We start from the raw sequence: 20,662 nt of genomic DNA on the forward strand, positions 1-20,662 counted from the left end.
TAGGGAGAGGATTTGGCCAAAAAAGCCAGTGGAAGGAGAGAACAGTGAACAACCAGGACTGGGAGAAACTGTGTGATCTGAGTCTAGAGGGAAACCTCCTCAGCTGCAACCTCCGACCGAAAGCTCGGCACTCCGGGCAAGCACAGCACTAGAGGTAGGGCCCTACAGAACAAAGGAACAGGTTTGGGGCAAGGAGACTGGCAGCACAGAAAAGCTGCTGCGGAACTCCGGACTGGGGGAGAACTGAGCAATCGTGCTAGAATCCCACAGAACAAAAGGCGGGTCTGGGGCTAGGAGGGAAATAGGACGTGCAGTGTGTGTAAGTAGGGAAGAGAGCGGAGGCGGTGGTTCTGGAGTGGAGAAGGTTTTAGGGCGGGGAGAAGGGGCCGTAGGGAAAGGCTGCTGTGGAGCTCCAGACTGGGGGAGAACTCCTGGGTAGGAGAGTGCTGCGCTGACCGACCACACTAGAATCCCACAGAACAAAGGGACGGTGCTGGGGCGGGAAGAAAGCTAGAGCGCGCAGGCCTATAGACAGGGAAGCCAGCGGAAGCTGTAGCTCGGAATAGAGACAGTTTTGGGGCAAGGAGAAGAGCCCACGCGGGAAAGCCGCTGCAGAGCTCCAGACTAGGGGAGAGGCCCTGGGCAGGAAAGTGCCACTGGGCCCAGCACTTTGACCGACTGTGCCAGAGTCCTGCAGAACAAAGGGACAGTCTTGAGACAGGGAGAGAGGTAGGGTACGCAAGCATATAGACAGGGAAGAGAGCAGAAGCTGTAGCCTGGGAATAGAGACACGACTGAGGGCAGGGCGGGGATTGCTGGCAGGCACAGGCTGGACCAACAGGGGGAAGGAGTAGCTGGACAAGCCTGAGGAGGGCTGAGGGTGCCTCAGGAGGGGACAACTATATGCAGCCCACAGCAGAGCGGTGCTAGGCCCACGAAAAAAAGACTAGCAATCCCAGAATCAAGCAGAACCCTCCCACAGCCAACCAACCAACGAGAAAAGATTTGGAACTCATGGAATTTTGAATAGGAGCGGACTCAGGAAGGAAGCAAGGAAAAACAAAAAAACAAACCAACCAAAAATACCCAGAGACTGTGCCTAAAAGTTGAATTGAGTTAAAATCCTCTCATTCTTTTATTTCTCACTCTCTCTCTAACTGCCCCTACCGTCCTTTCTTATTCTCTCTCCTTTTCTCCCCTCCTCTTCTCTCCCCTTAGCATGTCTCCCCTGCATCCTATTCTCAGTTAATTTTTTAATTTTAAGTTCTCTCCCTTTCTCACCCTCTCATTTCTCTGCACTATGCACTTTCAATTTTATTAAATTTATTTCTTTATTTTGTCCCCCTTCAGTCTACATTCCTTTTTCTTTCATCCCTTGCCCTTATTTTCCTTCTCTCCCTATACATATTCTCTCTCTCTCTTTCTTTCTCTCTCCCTATTCCACTTTATATTCTGATCTTTTAATATTCAAATTATAATTCTAATCTATCCCCCTCTCCCTTCACTCTCCCATTCTTACCCCTTCTCTCTTTCTACCCCATCGCCTCACTTCTTTCTCTACCTCTTGTATTTCTCTCCTTCATTCTATCTTTTGTCAACACTTCAATTTCAATCCTCCCCTCCCTAATATCTCCTCTTCCTCCTGATTTCCTTCCCTCCTCTGTGCTCTTTCCCTCCCACATCCTCTTGCATTCCTATCTCCTATTCCTCTCTCTATATATTCACCCTTTCTCTCTATCTTGCAATTTTATATCATGTTTTAATCTCCTAATCTTTTTTTATAATATATAATTCAAAAAGAATTTTAATCCAGTCCCCCCTCTTCTACCTCCCCTTCTTCTTTCGTTCTCTCTCCTACCCTTGTCTTCTCTACTTTCTCTCTCTCTTTCCTCTCTCCCTTTCTGTTTTGCTATTTTCTACTCTGTATTTTTATTATTGAAAAATTCTTTCTCAATCTTTCTCCTACTTTCTAACCTCCCCAGCCCTCTCTTTCAATTTCTGGCTGTCTGTCTGCCTGGATGTCTGTTGTGTCTACCCTACCTCCCACGCTAATCATATAGTATATACCGATTATATAATCCTAATACTATACACTTCCACTATCTCACTCCACACTGTAACCCTCCCCTCCTTTTCAAACATACAGTGTAAGTATTAATTGCTCTCTTACATAACCGTGATCCCAATTGATAATATTATTACTCTATCAACTTCCAGCTCAAAAATTACCCTTCCTTCATTTAAAACAACCCCTTTCTGTTTCTCCTATGAAATAAGAGTCCCAGTATCTCCACAAGTATATTAACACGGGCTCATTTGCAACCTATAGTGGGATTGTAGTTGGGGGAGATATTGGAGGGTGTGGGTTTCTTGCCTGGGTTGTGTGATTATGTTTTAGCAGCACCTCCACAAAAGATCTCAAGACAAGGTGGGAAGAGTGGCTCTTAATCAACTAACCAGTGAAAAAGACCCTCCAAAGGGTAGCTGAAATACAACCAGACAGATTAAAGAAATATCATCAAGGACAACACAGATGGAGATCCAAGAGGGCGGAGGAGTAAGTGGAAGCTACACTAACCTCCTCTCAGGACCAGCCAGTGCTGACTCAGCCCCAGTACAGCAGACAGACCATTCCCCTCCAAGTGGCTTCATACTAAGGGGAAATAAAAGCCCTGCTTACAAGAATTAAGTTGCCACACCCACAGTCCTTAAACCTGAAGGCCAATCACAGATTGAGTAGATTAACAACTAAAGAAGAGAGACAAAGTCTCCAATAGGCTGCCTAGGGCCAGTCTGGTACATGATCTGACGCTACCAGAGGCAGATCCAGGAAGAGCAGATCATTCTAAGAAGCACCAACAAACAATAGGAATCACAAAAATGGGGAGACAGAGAAACAACCCCCCATCGAAAAGAAAGGTAGAATCCCCAGAGAGAGTGCTAAATGAAATAGAGGGGAGCAAAATATCAGATACAGAATTCAAAATATGGATTATGGAGAAGCTGAATGAGCTCAGAGGAAACTACAAAGAACTCCAGGGAAACTACAAGGAATTCCAGAAAAACTACAAGGAACTCACAGAGAATTACACAAGCATGAAAAAGGACATAGAAGCTATCAAAAAGAGTCAGGAGGAAATGAAGAATACGATCTCTGAATTGAAGAACACAGTAGAAGGAATTAAAAGCAGGCTAGAGGAAGCAGAAGATCAGATCAGCGAGCTGGAGGACAACGTAGACAAAAACTCCCAGACAATGCAACAAAATGAAAAAAGACTGAACAAGACTGAAGAGGTTCTAAGACAGCTGTAGGACAACATGAAATGTAATAAAATCCGTATCATAGGAATTCCAGAAGGAAAAGAAGAAGAGCAAGGGATAGAAAACCTCTTTGAAAAACTAATGACAGAAAACTTCCCTCACATGGGGAGAGAAAGAGTCACGCAAATCCAGGAAGCACAGAGAGACCCAATGAAGATGAACCCCAACAGGCCCACCTCAAGACACATCATAATTAAAATGCAACATTCAAAGACAAAGAGAGAATCCTAAAAGCAGCAAGAGAGAAACAACTAATAACATACAAGGGAACTCCAATAAGGCTATCATCAGATTTCTCAGCAGAAACACTACAAGCCAGAAGGGAATGGCAAAAAATATTCCAAGCAATGAAAAACAAAGGCCTACAACCTAGAATACTATACCCAGCAAAGCTCTCATTCAAAATGGAGGGTGAAATAAGGAGCTCCCAAAACAAAAGAGGGCTAAAAGAATACATCTCTACCAAACCAGCAATGCAAGAGATGCTAAAGAGTCTGCTCTAAGAAGATAAAGAAACAGAGAGAGACAGAGAAGAACACGAGTACAAAGGGGAAAAATGACATTGAATAAGTAGTTATCAGTAATAACCTTAAATGTAAATGGATTAAATGCTCCAATTAAAAGACATAGGGTAGCTGAATGGATTAGAAAGAATGACCCACATATATGCTGTCTACAAGAGACACACCTTAGAACAAAAGATCTACACAGACTGAAAGTAAAGGGATGGAAAAAAGTATTTCAAGAAAATGGACATGAAAAAAAAAGACGGGGTAGCAATACTTATATCAGACAAAACAGATTTCACAGTAAAGTCCATAAAAAGAGACAAAGAAGGGCATTTCATAATACTTAAGGGAAAAATCCATCAAGAAGATATAACCCTTATAAATATATATGCACCCAACTTAGGAGCACCCAAATATATAAGGAAAATTTTGAAAGACTCCAAGAAAGATATAGACAGCAACACACTCATCGTAGGGGACTTTAACACCCCATTGTCAACAATGGACAGATCTTCAAAGCAAAAAAACACCAAAGATATTGAGGCACTGAACAACACTCTAGATCAAATGGACTTAGTCGATATATATAGAAGTTTTCACCCCAAAGAAGCAAAATATACATACTTCTCAAATGCACATGGAACATTTTCAAAGATAGACCACATGGTAGGACACAAACCAAGCCTTAACAAATTCAAGAAAATTGAAATTATATCAAGCATCTTCTCAGATCACAATCGCTTAAAATTGGAAATCAACCTCAAGGGAAAAACTCAAAAACATTCAAACTCATGGAGAATGAATAACATGCTATTAAATAATGAATGGGTAAACAATGACATCAAGGAAGAAATCAAAAAGTTTCTGGAAACTGATGATAACGAACACACAACAACCCAAAACCTATGGGATACAGCGAAAGCAGTCCTAAGAGGAAAGTTCATAGCAATACAAGCCTACCTAAAAAAGCTAGAAGAATCTCTAATAAAAATTTAACCCTACAGCTACAAGAACTAGAGGAAGAACAACAAGCAAAACCCAGATCAAGTAGAAGGAAGAAAATCATCAGGACCAGAGCACAATTAAATGACATAGAATCTAAAGTAACAATTCAAAAGATAACAAAAGTAGGAGCTAGTTCTTTGAAAAGGTAAACAAAATTGACAAGCCTTTAACTGGGCTCATCAAGAAAAAAAGAGAGAGGACCCAAATAAATAAAATCAGAAACGAAAGAGGACAAATCACAACTGATACAACAGAAATACAAAGGATTATAAGAAATTATTACGAACAACTGTATGGCAAGAAATTTGACAACCTAGATGAAATGGACAAATTCCTGGAAACCTATAGTCTTCCAAAACTGAATCAAGAAGAAGTAGAAAGTCTGAATAGACCAATAACAGCTAGTGAAATTGAAGCAGTAATCAAAAAACTCCCAGCACACAAAAGCCCAGGACCGGATGGCTTCGCAAGTGAATTCTACAAAACATTTAGGAAAGAACTAACTCCTATCCTCCTCAGACTATTCCAAAAGATTCAAGAAGAGGGAAGACTCCCAAACTCGTTCTATGAGGCCAGTATAACCCTAATTCCAAAACCAGGTCAAGACACAACAAAGAAAGAAAACTACAGGCCAATATCGCTGATGAACATGGATGCTAAAATCCTCAACAAAATATTGGCAAACCGGATCCAGCAACACATTAGAAAGATCATACATCACGATCAAGTAGGATTCATCCCAGGGATGCAAGGATGGTTTAATATTCGCAAATCAATAAACATAATACAACACATAGACAAAATGAAAGACAAAAACCACATGATCATATCAATATATGCGGAAAAAGCATTTGATAAAGTACAACACCCATTTATGATAAAAACTCTCAGCAAAATGGGAATAGAGGGAGCATACCTCAACATAATAAAGGCCATATATGAGAAACCTGAAGCCAACATCATACTCAATGGGCAAAAACTGAGAGCATTCCCCCTGAGATCAGGAACAAGACAAGGATGTCCGCTCTCTCCACTCCTATTCAACATAGTCTTGGAAGTTCTAGCCACAGCAATCAGACAAGAAAGAGAAATAAAAGGCATCCAAATTGGAAAAGAGGAAGTAAAACTGTCATTATTTGCAGATGACATGATAGTGTACATAGAAAATCCTTTAGACTCCACAAAAAAAACTACTCAACCTAATAAGTGAATTTGGCAAAATAGCAGGATACAAAGTCAATATTAAGAAATCAAAGGCATTTTTATACACCAACAATAAAAACTCAGAGATAAAAACTGAAAGAAAAATCCCATTTACCATAGCAACAAGAAAAATAAAATACCTAGGAATAAACTTAACCAAGGAGGAAAATGACCTGTACTCAGAAAACTACATAATACTGAAGAAAGAAATTAAAGAAGATACAAATATATGGAAGCATATACCATGCTCATGGATGGGAAGAATCAACATCATTAAAATGTCCATACTACCCAAAGCAATTTATAGATTCAATGCAATCCCTATTAAAATACCAGCAACATATTTTATAGACATAGAACAAATGCTTCAAAACTTTATATGGAACCAAAAAAGAGCCCGAATAGCCACAGCAATTTTGAGGAAGAACACAGTAGGAGGAATCACAATACCTGATATCAAACTATACTACAAGGTCACGGTAATCAAAACAGTCTGTTACTGGCATAAAAACAGACATATAGATCAATGGAACAGAATAGAGAGCCCAGAAATAAACCCAGGTTCATATGGTCAACTAATATTTGACAAAGGGGGAAAGAACATCAAATGGAGTGCAAAGAGCCTCTTCAACAAATGGTGTTGGGAGAACTGGACAAGGACATGCAAAAAAATGAAACTAGACCACTAACTTACACCATACACCACAATAAACTCAAGATGAATCAAAGACTTAAATGTTAGCCGTGGCACCATAAAAGTCCTAGAGGAAAACATAGGCAGGAAAATTTCAGATATCCCATGTAGCAATATTTTCACTGGTATGTCTCCTAAGGCAAGGGAAATAATGGAAAGAATAAACAAATGGGACTACATCAAACTCAAGAGTTTGTGTTTGGCAAAAGAAAACATCAGCAAGGTGAAAAGGAAACCAACCATATGGGAAAATATATTCGCCAATGACATCTCAAACAAGGGATTGATCTCCAAAATATATAAAGAACTCATACGACTCAACACCAGAAAGACAGACAACCCAATTAAAAAATGGGCAAAGGACCTGAACAAACACTTCTCCAAAGAAGACATACAGAGGGCCCACAGACATATGAAAGTATGCTCAACATCACTAGCCATCAGAGAGATGCAAATAAAAACCACAATGAGATACCACCTCACACCAGTCAGAATGGCCATCATCAACAAATCAACAAACAACTTGTGCTGGAGTGGATGCGGAGAAACGGGAACCCTGGTGCATTGCTGGTGGGAATGCAGACTGGTGCAGCCACTGTGGAAAACAGTTTGGAATTTCCTCAAAAAATTAAAAATAGAACTGCCTTTTGAACCAGCAATTCCATTGTTAGGATTATATCCGAAAAGTCCTGAAACACCAATTCAAAAGAACCTATGCACTCCAATGTTCATAGCAGCACTATTTAAAATAGCCAAGTGCTGGAAACAACCTAAATGCCCATCTGTAGATGAGTGGGTCAAAAAACTGTGGTACATTTACACAATGGAATTCTATGTAGCAGAAAGAAAGAAGGAACTTCTACCATTTGCAACAACATGGATGGAACTAGAGAAAATTATGCTTAGCAAAATAAGCCAGGCAATGAAAGAAAAATACCTTATGCTGTCACCTATTACAGAAAACTAATGAACAACACAAACAAATGAGCAAAATTGAACCAGAGCTATGTAAACAAGAAGTAGACTAACTGTAACAAGGGGGGAGGTGGGAGGGAGAGAAGGGTGTAAGAAGGGGAAGGGTCAAGTCAAAAAACATGTATAAACGACCCAGGGACATGGGCAACTGAGTGGGGACTGAATGTGGGGGAAGGGAGGGGCAAGATGCAGGGAAGCAAGAGGGGGAAATAAGTGAGACAACTGTAATGGAAAAACAAACAAAAGTTTTTTTTCTTAGGGAAAAATGAAAATATGAAGAATGGAAATGCCAGTTCAGTGAATATTAGGACAAAGATTTTCCTTCACGTTGTATATTTTTCTCCCTATTTGATCCCTCCAGAGTTTGGCATTCTAAACAAGTAAGTAATGACATAAGTTTCTTTGCATAGAACTAATAAGACCAGTTGTTAATAGAGGTTCCTTTTTTTTCCCTCTTTTTTGACCAAGTCTTTGCCTGGAATGTCAAGCCTAAAGGAGACATACTTGGGCTCAGGTTGCTACCAAAAAGCCCTGAGGAACTGGGAATGACTTTCAAAGGTAATAAAAGCCCGTGAGATAAAAGGCCTGGTACCATGGTTGATTGCGCGGTCCACAGCAATGTTTCCAGGGAAGGAACGAAGGTTGTTTTCCTGAAAGATGGCTAGAAGGGACCTTAAGGTACAATGAAAAACCAGAAAGACTTGGAAAGGACAGGTGTGTACAGGCAAGGATGAATGCCAGGTATGTGGCTCAGCTTCTGTGCCCTGAAGAACAGACTGAGGGTCACCCTAAATATTCCTTGGGCAAGTTCCAGCAAAGCAGAACTAAAGATCGTAAGTGATCATTTGCTGCTCTTGTTGTGTTTATGCAAATGAACAGGATAAATTAAAAATGGACTTAATGTAGTCCCTTTAAAGACAAGGAGGGTAATCTTAGGGAGAAAAATTATTATTCAAGGAAAATCACAATGATCAGTAGTAGACTATAAAATAGGGCAACTAACCATCTCAAAAGTTTCTTCTCATTTAAAATATGGTTTCTCTTGAAAATTAAACCATGTCTGTGATATCATCAAAGGTAATCAAGTTGTAGGCAAGTAGAATGTCAAGTGCCTTGCAACTGGATGTCTTCCCAATAAGACAGTCTTACAGATTTAGAGACTTGTTTGTGGGTTATGTTACATAAATTAACATGTGTTTTCTGTTTTCAAAGGACATAAGCCTATGATCGCATTACCTGAGTGATTGTACGCGTAAGCCTCACTTAATCCTCTCTGCAGCACTGCCTCCTGAGACTCAACGGTTTGGCTGAACTAAATGGCTGGGTTGGTGAAGAATGGGGTGGTCTGTGGGCTTCACTTTAAAACTGGTTTCTCTTTTCTATCCTAATGGCTTGGACAGAAAGGACCCAGAGGTCTGAGAGGGGGGAAACCTAAACTATTTCCCTCAGCCCAAACTAAGTATAATGGGCAAAAGGGTTTTGGACAGGTGAGATGTGCCTAGCACACCTTCCTCCAAAGAAGCCCTTTTCTTCTTTTTTTTTTTCTTTCTCCTAATATGGAACATTGAAAAATTAATCCCTGCCTTTTGTCATCTAGTAGGTATGGGTTGAATGATGTCTTTTAACCCTTTTCGCCAAATCTGTTTTCCCAGAACACAACAAGGATGCCAGCCTGTTAAACCAAGCACGCCGTTGACCGGAGACAGCCAACTGACCTGGAGTCTGCACGATCCTTCCCCATGTGGGAAGGCCACCCTCCCCTCCACACCCTCACTATTATTAGGGTTTTCTGGACCCAAGGGTAGGTAGGACGATGACCATGTCCAGCTTGAAGCAGCTAGAGGAGCTTGAGACCTTCGCCCATTGTTCTTTACAAGATTACAAAGGGTCTTAACATCTGAGGTGGGAGGGACAGTTATTTTTTATGAACCAGGGGTATGGACTTGGGGGGGGTTGCTGGAGGAGTAAGATGCTGGGTGAAGGGGAGTAAAGGGAATAAAACTGGAATTGTTGTAACAATATAATCAATAAAATACATTTAAAAATATATACATACATTTTTAACTTCTGAAATTGTTTATTCAATTTTTCAATAGAACTTAAATGAGTTGCTACATAACTTTGGTGATAACTTAGCTAAAAAATAAAATTAAAAGAAGAAATAAATTTTATTGTCATTTGTCTCTAAAGAATTTTTTTTATTTTTCTCTTACATGCTAAAAGTAACTAAAGTACACTTATCAAAACAGAAAAAGCATTTGACAAAATTCAACACCAGTTGTTTTAGTCTGCTGGGGCTGCATGACTTAAAGAACTGAAATTTATTTTCTCACAGCTCTGGAAGATATAAGTCCAAGATCAATGCATTAGCAAGGTTCTGGCAAGGCTTCTCTTCCTGGCTAGCAGACAGCTGCCCTCTGTGTCTTAAATATCTTTGTTCTTTATGTGTCCTTCAAGTGAGAGATAGCTCCAGTGTCTCTTTCAATAAGAGCAATTTCATCAAATTAGACACCCACTCTTATGAACTCATTTAAACTTAATCACCCTCTTAAAGACCCTACCTCATACCATCACATTAAGGATCAGGGCTTCAAATATGAATTGTGGGGGCACCATTCAGTCCGTTATATAAAATAAGAATAAAGAAATCTTCAACTTGAGAAAGAGTATCTTTTCATTCTGGGGAAAAAGCTGGAAGATGGCCCAAAATTTTTAAAATCTGTTGATGCCGCCATTTTGATATAGTTCCTGGCAAGCCCATGTGTGTTGAGAGATTCTCTGACTATCCTCGTTGGGGCAATTTTGCTATTCATAACATGAGACAGGCAGTTATTGTGGGAGTTATCAAAGCAATGGACAAGAAGGCAACTGGGACTGGAAAGTCACCAAGTGTGCCCAGAAATCTCAGAAGGCTAAATGAATATTATCCCCGACACCTGCCACTCCAGTCTTAATCAGTTGTGGAAGAGTGGTCTCAGAATTGTTTGTCTCAATTGGCCACTTAAGTGCAACAGTAAAAGACTGGTTAATGATTACAATGCATCCTAAAGCCTTCAGAAGGAAAAGGGAATGTTTTGTGGACCATTTTGGGTTTTGGGGTGTGTGTGTGGCACTTTTTAAGTTAATAATAAGTTAGTAATTTTCAAATGAGTACTTTTTAATGGAAATGAGCAAAAATATGTCACAGAATTTTGAGACCTATCAAAACAAAGTTCAATGAGGAAAAAATCTGCAGCCAACATTATACCTAATTGTGAAAGACTGAATAGTGTTGAAAAGAAAATAAAGGGCATACAGGTGAGAAAGAAATGAAACAGTTCCTATATGAAGGTGACATGATGGAACTGTTTGTATTAATGTCAGTATCATTGATGTTACTGCACTATAGTCTTGCAAAATATTACCATTAGAGGAAACTGGGTAAAGAGCACATAGAATCTATCTATAATATTTCTTAAAACTGCTTGTGAATCTATAATTACCCCAAAATAAAAACTTAATTAAAAAATAAAAGTGTGGTGATTGCTGGGGAAGAAGGGTATAAGGGGACTCAACGGTAATGGAAAGAAAATACAATAAAGATTAATTAATTAATTAATTTTTAAAAATTAAAAAAAAAATAAGAAAATGACTTCAGGATCAGAATTTTTTTAAAAGATTAAAAACAAACTTTATTCTGTTATTTGGAAGTGTTCCTAAAGCTATTTCTCCGTATATATTACAAGTAACTAAGCTGCATTTTTTTCATTGTGGTAACTATACACAATTTAAACTTCATATCTTACCCACTTTAAAGTGTACAGTTACTTGATTTGAGTACATTCACAATACTGTGAAATCATCACCACTACCAAGTTCCAGAAGTTTTCATCATCACAAAAGAAAACTCTGTACCCATTAGGTATTCACTACCTATTCCCCCTATTCCAACTACCAAACACTAATCTGATTTTCTGTCTCTGTGGATTTGCCTATTCTAACCACTTCAGATAAATGTACAGTAGTCCCTCTTATATCGCAGTTCACTTATCATGGCCTCACTGTACCATGGGATTTTTAAAAATATTATATTTAATTATTTATTACAGATTTTTTGCTATATCACATGATTTTGTGGTACTGTATATGTATGTTGTTAAGGTTACGTAGGTTTAAGAGTGTATAATAAATGTGAGGTTCCTACTTCATGGGGGAGTCTAAAACGTAATACCCATGATAAGTGAGGGAATACTGTAATAATATAATACATGATGGTCTCAAACTGTTTCCACCTTCATGATTCATTTCAGCTTTTGAGTTGAGGCCAAACACTTCCCAGCCAATGACTGAGCATGAAGAGGTATCAGGTTTGACCATTTCTGCTCATGAAAGACTCTTCATAGAAGCAATCTTTGCTCCAGGGCTTGTCATTGGTTGGCCAAGACTTTGACAGTTCTGTATAATGATATTAGGCTCTCCTTCTTCTATCCTACTTCCTCCCTTTTTCCCTTTCACAGACTTCAATCCGATCAGCATCATGGTCTAATGCCCCCCCCCCCCGATGCCCCACTTTCTGCCCCTTGAATCTCTTGCAGGTGTAACTTCTCTCCCACATTTAACCTTTATCACCCCTAACTCTGTTTAGCCTCTGCTGACTGGAGAATCTAACTGATACACCTGGTCCAATCTCTAGATTTTTCTGATTCAGTGAGTCTAAAGTAGATTTAGGAAATCTATACACAATAGTCCTTTTTTATCCAAGGTTATGCTTTCCTTGGTTTCAGTTACATGTGGCCATTTATGGTTCAAAAATATTAAATGGAGGATTACAGAAATAAACAATTCATAGGTTTAATTTGTACACTGTTCTGAGTAGTGTGATGAAGTTTTGTGCTGTCCTCCTCCATCCCTCCTGGGACACCCCTTTTTCCAGTGTCTCCACACTGTATAGGGGCACCCACCTATTAGTCACTTAGTAGCCATCTCAGATTCCAGATCAACTTCCTTGGTATCACAATGCTTGTGTTCAAGTAACCCTTAGATTACTTAATAATGGGCCCAAAGCACAAGAGTAGTAATGCTCACAATTTAGATATGCCAAGGACCAGCTGTAAAGTCCTTCCTCTATGTGAAAAAACATAGTATACATGTGATTCAGTACTATCCACAGTTTCAGGTATCCACGGGGGGTCTTGGAATGTATCCCCCATGAATAAAGAAGACCATGGTAATTTTTTACTTCCCCGCATGATTCTGATGTTTAACTGCATTTAGCACCCATGTAGGGGAAGATCTTAATACATTTTTTTCCTGTACAATATAATTTAGCATTTAGAAATGATCTTGAAGTCATTTGACATGGCTGTTTTGACATTATCAAGTTTTATTTTGTTTTTCAGTAATATTTAAACAGATATTTTTGAACCCAACTGTGAGACTCAACCCAACGAGGGATGATTGAAGAATTAAGAAAAGGTCAAGGACTGTGTTATGATGTCTATTGTGCACACTGCTTGGTAATATTTTATATGGGAACTTAATGGGTTTGAGGTGGGGGTGTGGCCAACTCAAAACGTTGTCAAAGTGGTTTGCTCAAATATCATGTGCCAAGTGCAATTATATTAGTTTTACACTCAAATAGACTAAAAATTCTTTTAAGTATAAAGTCTAGAGTAACCAAAATGTCTGAAGGGAGGAAAATACATTAATAAAACAAAATAGCTGTCTTAAATGTTTCAAATGCATAATTGAAAAACAAATGGATTTTATTTTAATTTCTACCATGCTGAAAAATTTTTAAGTTTTTCCTATAGCAGACTTAATTTTTCATAAATAAATTTTAATAATGTTAAAAATGATTTCTATACATATTCCTAACATTTTATTCCACAGAAAATGGAGGAGAGGATCATGTCATTCCATGGATATTCTCTTAACACATAGATGATATTATACAGATTTCCAAGTCCTCCATAAGGCATATTTAGCTGCTTATATAGTCAATAAACACGTTACTTGATAAATACATCACAATAAAATGATTACCATAAAATACATGTTTCTAATATATCATAGCTGCAAAACTATTAAGCATTAGATGTTAGACATCAATACCACTACAGAGATATAATGAGCTAACGTGCTCATGCATGTTTTCATTCCTCTTTCTCTCTCTTTCTCTCTCTCTGTCTCTCTCTCATAAACATGACAGATATAAATCTTCTTTTATTAAATAGTATAATTCTTATTATGATTTTACATGATATTTGGTAACTGGTTGACTAAAAACAAAAAGTGGGAATTTTATAGATATTAAAATAAAAGTATAAGGAAAGGCACATTCAAACACCATTGGAGGGAATGTAAGTAGATATAATTTGACATACCAATCAATAATAAAAATGCACAAACCCTTTGACCTGGAAATTCCACTCAAGGAAATTTCTCTATAAATACACTCAAATTCAAATACATATCCACAAGAAACATTCTGTATGGTATAGTTTATAATAACAAAGCAAACAAATAAGCAAATCTTAAAACAATCTAACTCTCCATCACTAGAGTTGTGGTTCATTAAATTACAACACAACCATACAATGAAATTTTATGTAACCATTAAAAGGAATGAGGTAGCTCTGCTTATATTCATAAAAGATAAAAGATTTCCAAGACATATTGTTATTATTAGCTTTCTATATGTACAGAACAGCACTGCAGCATTTTTTTCATTTGTGTATCATCCAGAATATGTGTTTGTATATATAAATAGACATATAAATATACACATATAAAATAGAGATATGTCATAGGCACATAGAAATGTTCTGAAAATATACATAAAACCTGTTAATGATTGCTTCTTCTGTAGAATTATTTCTTGAGGAAGACAGTTTTTATTATTTACTGTGCTGAGCAATTTGAATATTTTATCAAGAGCATGTGCTTTCTTTGTAATAATATCGGTTCTTCAGAGAACTAGCTGGTCACAGCTAAGATTATAAAATTTCAATTGTATAAGGATATGAAGGCAAATACTTTAGAACATCTCTGTCTTCTAAGAATATTTGAAAAGCTAAACAATAACTGTATTGTATTGTATCTTGATGCACTTCTTTTGGTGCTAGATTCCAGTAACTTATAAAGTATGGAGATTCGTCCTATCAACTTTACTTTGTAACACCTGAGATGTCTTCAGAACCCTGTTTGTAGTATCATAGAGCGGATTGGTCTTCTCTGTGTAGCTCTCGTAGGGTTGCATTTCATCCTAAGAAAAATCTCAAAGTCATGATCAATTCAAAAAAGCTAAAAATCATTACAGAAACTACCTGTTTTTGTAACAGTTGCTCATAGCTTTAGTATCTACCAATAGTGTTTATATTTGTGTCTCTGGGCTTATATGATCATAGAGCAAGACTTTTTAGATGTTTTATCAAAAAATATTTATTGATTACATAACTCTTGGTGTCAGATGATAACATTTGGGTTAAAGTATGGATGGAGAAGAATGAAGTAACATGAGAAGTATTTCACAGGAGAGGATCAAAGACTTAGTAAGCTACTGATTATAAGAGATTTAGGGAGGAGAATAGGTTTAAAGCTTTGGTAAGAGGAAAACCATGATGGTATTTTTTTTAAAAGTCAAGAATTAGAGACAGTTTCATAAGGGAGAAAACACCAATTCAGTTTCTCCAAAGATTACAGTCTGAATGAAGCAAACATTATATAATTTGTAAGATGCAGAAAATATGGGTTTAGAATGTTATATAAACAATACTTAGTAGATAATTAACAAAACAAACACACCTATTAGCACTGTAAAATGAGAATTATTGCTTTTCAACTAAAACATTAATATTGATGAAAATTATAAATTATGTGGCTAGATTTTCAAACTACATGAAAAATTAGCAAATATTTTCTTAAATCTTATCTTACCTCTTCAATATCTGGAGTAGGTTCTGTTTTTATCAATTTACATTTTCTGTAAAAGTAAAAATAAATTGAAGTAAATTGCAGGAAATATTTTTTAGACTGAAAACAGGAAAACAAAACAGTATACTATTAACAATTACAGTTCATTTTGACAGAAGCCATAATAAATTAGAAATGAGTGAAAAATACTGCTTGTAGTTAATACACCCAAACAAGATACTTATGAATTTTGGAAAAGGAAATGAAATTATGCAAAAGGAGCTTCCTACTATGGAATATATGTGACATCTCCTCTTTGGTACATGAAATGAATTATGGTAATTCTTTTCCCAAATGGTAAATTAGCATCCACTGTCTTTTCAAAAATCTTGCCATAGATGGCCAAGTTCACTATGCTTTCATGCCTAGGTAAACTAGCAAAATCTCTCTCACCATTCAGAGTAGTCCAAGTCTAACACCTTCAGAATATGGGGGAAATTATGTTAACATCTTCATTTTAACCAGTCAAATCCCTATTCACAACCCCTTCCTAGACCAATAAAGCTAAAGAAGAAAATAAATATCAGTTAATACCTGCATCCAATGATTTTCAAAAGCCAAATGGATCCCATGATGACCAAGATAAAAATAGGAAGGATGATATATATAACACTAAAGTTTTCTGGTGTTTTGGCACCTGTATATATAGACACAAAAATACATGCTTTAATATTATTTAGCACTAAAAAGAAATGAACTATTAGGCTATGAAAAGATATGAAGGAAGCTTAAAAACATATTATTAAGTGCAAGAAACCAGTATAAACAGGCTACATATTGTATGATTCCAACCATATCTTGAAAAAGCAAAATGATGGAGACAATAAAAAGATTAAGCATGGACTTCCAGCCAAGATGGAGGCCTAGACAGACACACTGTTTCTCCCTCCACAACTAAGAAGTAATACAACTATCTCAAAATTACAGACAACCGGAAGTTCCAGAAAATCAAGTTGCATCGAAGTCCAACAAGCGAAGATATAAGGGAGAAATACTCAGCCAGACAGGTGGGAGGGGCAGAGCTGGGGAAGAGACGACACAGTATGGTGGTGTCAGTAGAGCAGCAGCAGCAGCAGGCCAGTAGAAACCAGTCACATGTTTTTATAAGTAGGGAGGGGCACTTGGGGAGCACTTCCAGCACCAGACCAGACCGCATAGCTCATGATTCCAGAGCCGGGGAAAATAAAGCCTCATTGCATCTGACTGTGCGAACAAGTGAGGGTTGGGACAGCAAAAGAAATTGCCAGTCTCTGAGCAGAGTCCGCTTGTTTAAAGGGCCCCCATGGTCCTAGATCATCTGCAGACCCACCCACTCTGGGAACGATGGCCAGAGCAACAGCTAGAGAGGCACCAGTCCCTTACAAAGTGCCTGAAAAAGAAGCGAGTGCTGAGCAAGGGGCATTTTTCCCTATCATACCCCTCCCCCACGTACAGCACCACAATGTGGTGAAATGGGTCTCCCATACTGATGAATACCTAAGACTCCACCCCTTACAATGTAACAAGAGCAACAGCTCTAACTAAGACACAGAGGCAAACATAGGAGCCTGTCAAGATGAGGAGACAGAGAAGAATGGCCCAAAAGAGGGAAGAGATCAAGGTTCCAGTGGGAGAACTAAGCAACAAGGAGATAGCCAACCTAAAGGACATAGAGTTCAAAACACTCATGATAAAGATGCTCACAGGCTTGACAGATTGCCTAAACACAGCAAACACATAAAAGAAGAAGTGAAGGCTATGCTAAGTGAAACGAAGGAAAATCCACACAAAACCAATGGGGAAGGGAAGGAATCCTGGGTTCAAAGGAATGATTTGGACCATAAGGGAGAAAAAAGCAGTCAACCAGTACAGAATGAGGAAGCAAGAATTTAAAAAAAAAAAGAGGAAAGGCTTAGGAACCTCTGGGACAACTTTAAACATGCCAACATCTGAATCATAGGGGTGCCAAAAGGAGATGAGGAAGGGCAAGAAATTGAAAGCTTATGTGAAAAAATGAAGGAAAACTTCCCAAATTTGGTGAAGGAAATAGACATACAAGTCCAGGAAGCACAGAGAGTCACAAACAAGCTCAACTCAGAGGACCATACCAAGACACATCATAATTAAAGTGCCAAAGGTTCAAGATAAAGAGAATCTTAAAAGCAGCAAGAGAAAAACAGAGAGTTAACTACAAAGGAGTACCTATAAGACTATCAGCTGATTTCTCAAAAGAAACTTTGCAGGCAAGAAGGGACTGGCAAGAAGTATTCAATGTCATGAAAAGCAAGGACCTACAACCAAGATTACTCTATCCAGCAAAGCTATCTTTGGAACGGAAGAGCAGATAGAGTGCTTCCCAGACAAGGTAAAGCTAAAAGAGATCATCATCACCAAGCCATTATTATATGAAATGTTAAAGGGACCTATTTAAGAAAAAGAAGATCAAAACTATGAACACTAAAATGACAACAAACTCATAACTAACAACCGAACCTTAAAAATTAAAACTAAATCCCACTAAGCAAACCAGAATAGAAACAGAATCATAGGTATGGGGATCATTTGGAGGGTTATCGGCTGGGAGGGGAAAGGGTGAGAAATGGGGAAATGGTGCAGGGATTAAGAAGCATAATTGGTAGGTACAAAATAGACAGGGGGAAGTTAAGAATAACATAGGAAAGAGTGAAGCCAAGGAGCTTATATGCATGACCCATGGACATGAATTAAGGTGGTTGGGATTGCTGGAGAGAAAGGGGATACTGAGCAAAGGGGAGAAAAGGGGAAAAAACTGGGACTTCTATAACAACCTAATCAATAAAATGTACTTTTAAAAAAAGGCCAGGGGTTGCTAGAGGTTTGGGTGAGGAGAAAGATAAATAGGTGGAGCAGAGAGGATTTTTAGGGCAATGAAACTTCTCTGTATGATACTATAATGATGAATACATGTCATTCACACATTTGTTAAAACTCATAGAATGTACACCTAGACTAAACCCAAATATAAACTATGAACTTTAGGTGACAATGATGTGTTAATGTAGCTTCATCTATTATAACAAATGTACCACTGTGGTGTAGGGAGTGTAGATAGAGGGTATGTTGTGCATGCGTTGGGGCAGGACCCGTATAGGAACTCTCAGTATTTTTTACTCAATTTTGCAATGAACCTAAAATTTCTTTAAAAAATAAGTATCTATTAAAAAGAAAATAAAGTTCATATACATATATATGGTTCAAGGATGTTGCAGAGTACATGAAATTAATTTCTGCAATTTTATTTTAAATACATCTGACCCAATAATCATTAAAATAATTGTTATAATAAAAGTGGTTTGTCAACTGAAACTAGAGTTTCCAGCAAGACATGATGTTATGCCAGGATTTGTTGCCTTAAGTATTCCTGAATGATGAATTGCGATAGCAGAGGTGTGAAATTTTATCTCTCTGTTAGAATAATAGTAGTGTTTCTCATCTTCAAGTTTCTGAAATAAATAGAAAGTTGTAAGGAAAGTAGCTGAAAAAATAACCCTAATTTTGAAGGCAGCAGGGGGAGATGAAGGAGGAGCTGAGCAGGCTGACATCCAATTCTCCACCTTCCTTTAACATTTTGTTTTTAAACACTGGATTTCTTGATATTTCATTAGAAAAGAAACACGTGGTTTTACAAATTAAATAAAAACATTGTTTGGAAACCCTCTCTTTCCTTGTGCTCTCTCTCATTGGAAGTGTACCAGCAGAGGTTGAAGATCCCTCTACAGGGAAGACACAGGAGATCCCTGCATTGTGTAGGAGTGGACTGGCTGGTCCCTTGAATTCTGAGATTCTATAAATATGACATCATATTGTCCTACGGGGTGGTCAGATTCCATACATAACCAGGGCACCATTACGCTTCTCAGTAAATACTGCTGAGCTCCTTAAAAACAGAAACAAATAGTTCTTTAAGAAAGAATATTGAAAAATATCAGTTCAAACACATGGGTTTGTCTCTTCTCCCTTCTTAAAATTTATTAAAATATCAGTAAAGAAATGTTTTCAAGTATACACTTGCAATGACAAAGAAAACATGGATGAAGTCAAGAATAGATGACAGATTTCAATTTGTTTTTAGATGAAAAATTAACAGAAGCATGGCAAATAATTCAGAGTAAAATAAGTAAAAACCTTGTTGTCCACAGTACTTCAGGAATACTCTAGAATAAGAAATACTAAATATAGAAAAGGGGATAGGTGGTGAAGGAAAGTGTGGGCTAAAAGTTGGAGGCTTCTTTGATGGTCTGCATTGAAAACAGGTAGCTGCCAAGTCTCCTCCCCCCCATGCAGCCAGGTCACTACCCTTCCAACCAACAGAAAACAGGAAGTTTAATCCAAAGAAGATGAACTGGAGATACTCCAGAGTCAAGGGTCCAAAAACAATGGAGGGTGGAGATGGGGCGCCATACTGAAGAGAGGTATTAAAGGAAAGTTGGAGTTCTGAACAGACACACACACACACTCTCTCTCTCTCTCTCTCTCTCTCTCACTCTCTCTCTCTCACTCTCTCCTTCTTTTCCCTGCTCTCAGAACATTTGTAGCAGTCAGACTTATTCTTCTTCTAAAACAGGAGACTGGAGTTATTTTCTGCATAACCTGAGCAGCCTCAGAGAAAAGACCTTCAGATAATTAAGGAATCCCCAATTACTTTTTTTAAAGTTATTTACCATGTTTTCACCCTATTGAAATTAACTATTTGACAAGCCCAACCACAGATAACATAGGTTCCAATCAGTTCACTTTTGAATGTTCACTTTGGAATGAATGGATAGCAAAAGATTGCCAAAGAGTTAAGGAAAGCCTCATATGTGAAAGAAAGAGATTAAAACTAGCAAATGTCTGGAATACAAAAGGAACTCAAATTAAATAGACATGGAATCAAGCAGAGGATTCAGGGAAAGAGAACATCCAGGACAATAGCTATGCTGCAGATCAGGCAGCCACTCAGGCCAAATTAAAACAAGAGCATGTAAACACTCAAGAAGGAATG

At 37.9% G+C, this 20,662-nt stretch overlaps 1 protein-coding gene across 2 annotated transcripts in view; it reads right to left on the bottom strand.

The window, feature by feature from the left end:
* Nucleotides 1-14,501: 14,501 nt before the first annotated feature.
* CD200R1 (CD200 receptor 1) overlaps nt 14,502-20,662 on the bottom strand; it is a 53,753-nt gene continuing 47,592 nt past the window's right edge. For both annotated transcript variants that reach the window (XM_090263781.1, XM_090263720.1), the window contains 3 exons: nt 16,195-16,297; nt 15,625-15,670; nt 14,502-14,953 (listed from right to left, as the gene is read on the bottom strand). In XM_090263781.1, the coding sequence (XP_090119907.1) occupies nt 14,825-14,953; nt 15,625-15,670; nt 16,195-16,297 (278 nt within the window). In that variant the 3' untranslated portion in view covers nt 14,502-14,824. The remainder of the gene's footprint in view (nt 14,954-15,624; nt 15,671-16,194; nt 16,298-20,662) is intronic.

The sequence above is a fragment of the Furipterus horrens genome, unplaced genomic scaffold (genome assembly GCF_987537825.1).
Source record: "Furipterus horrens unplaced genomic scaffold, mFurHor1.1.pri manual_scaffold_1, whole genome shotgun sequence".
NCBI lineage: Eukaryota > Metazoa > Chordata > Mammalia > Chiroptera > Furipteridae > Furipterus > Furipterus horrens.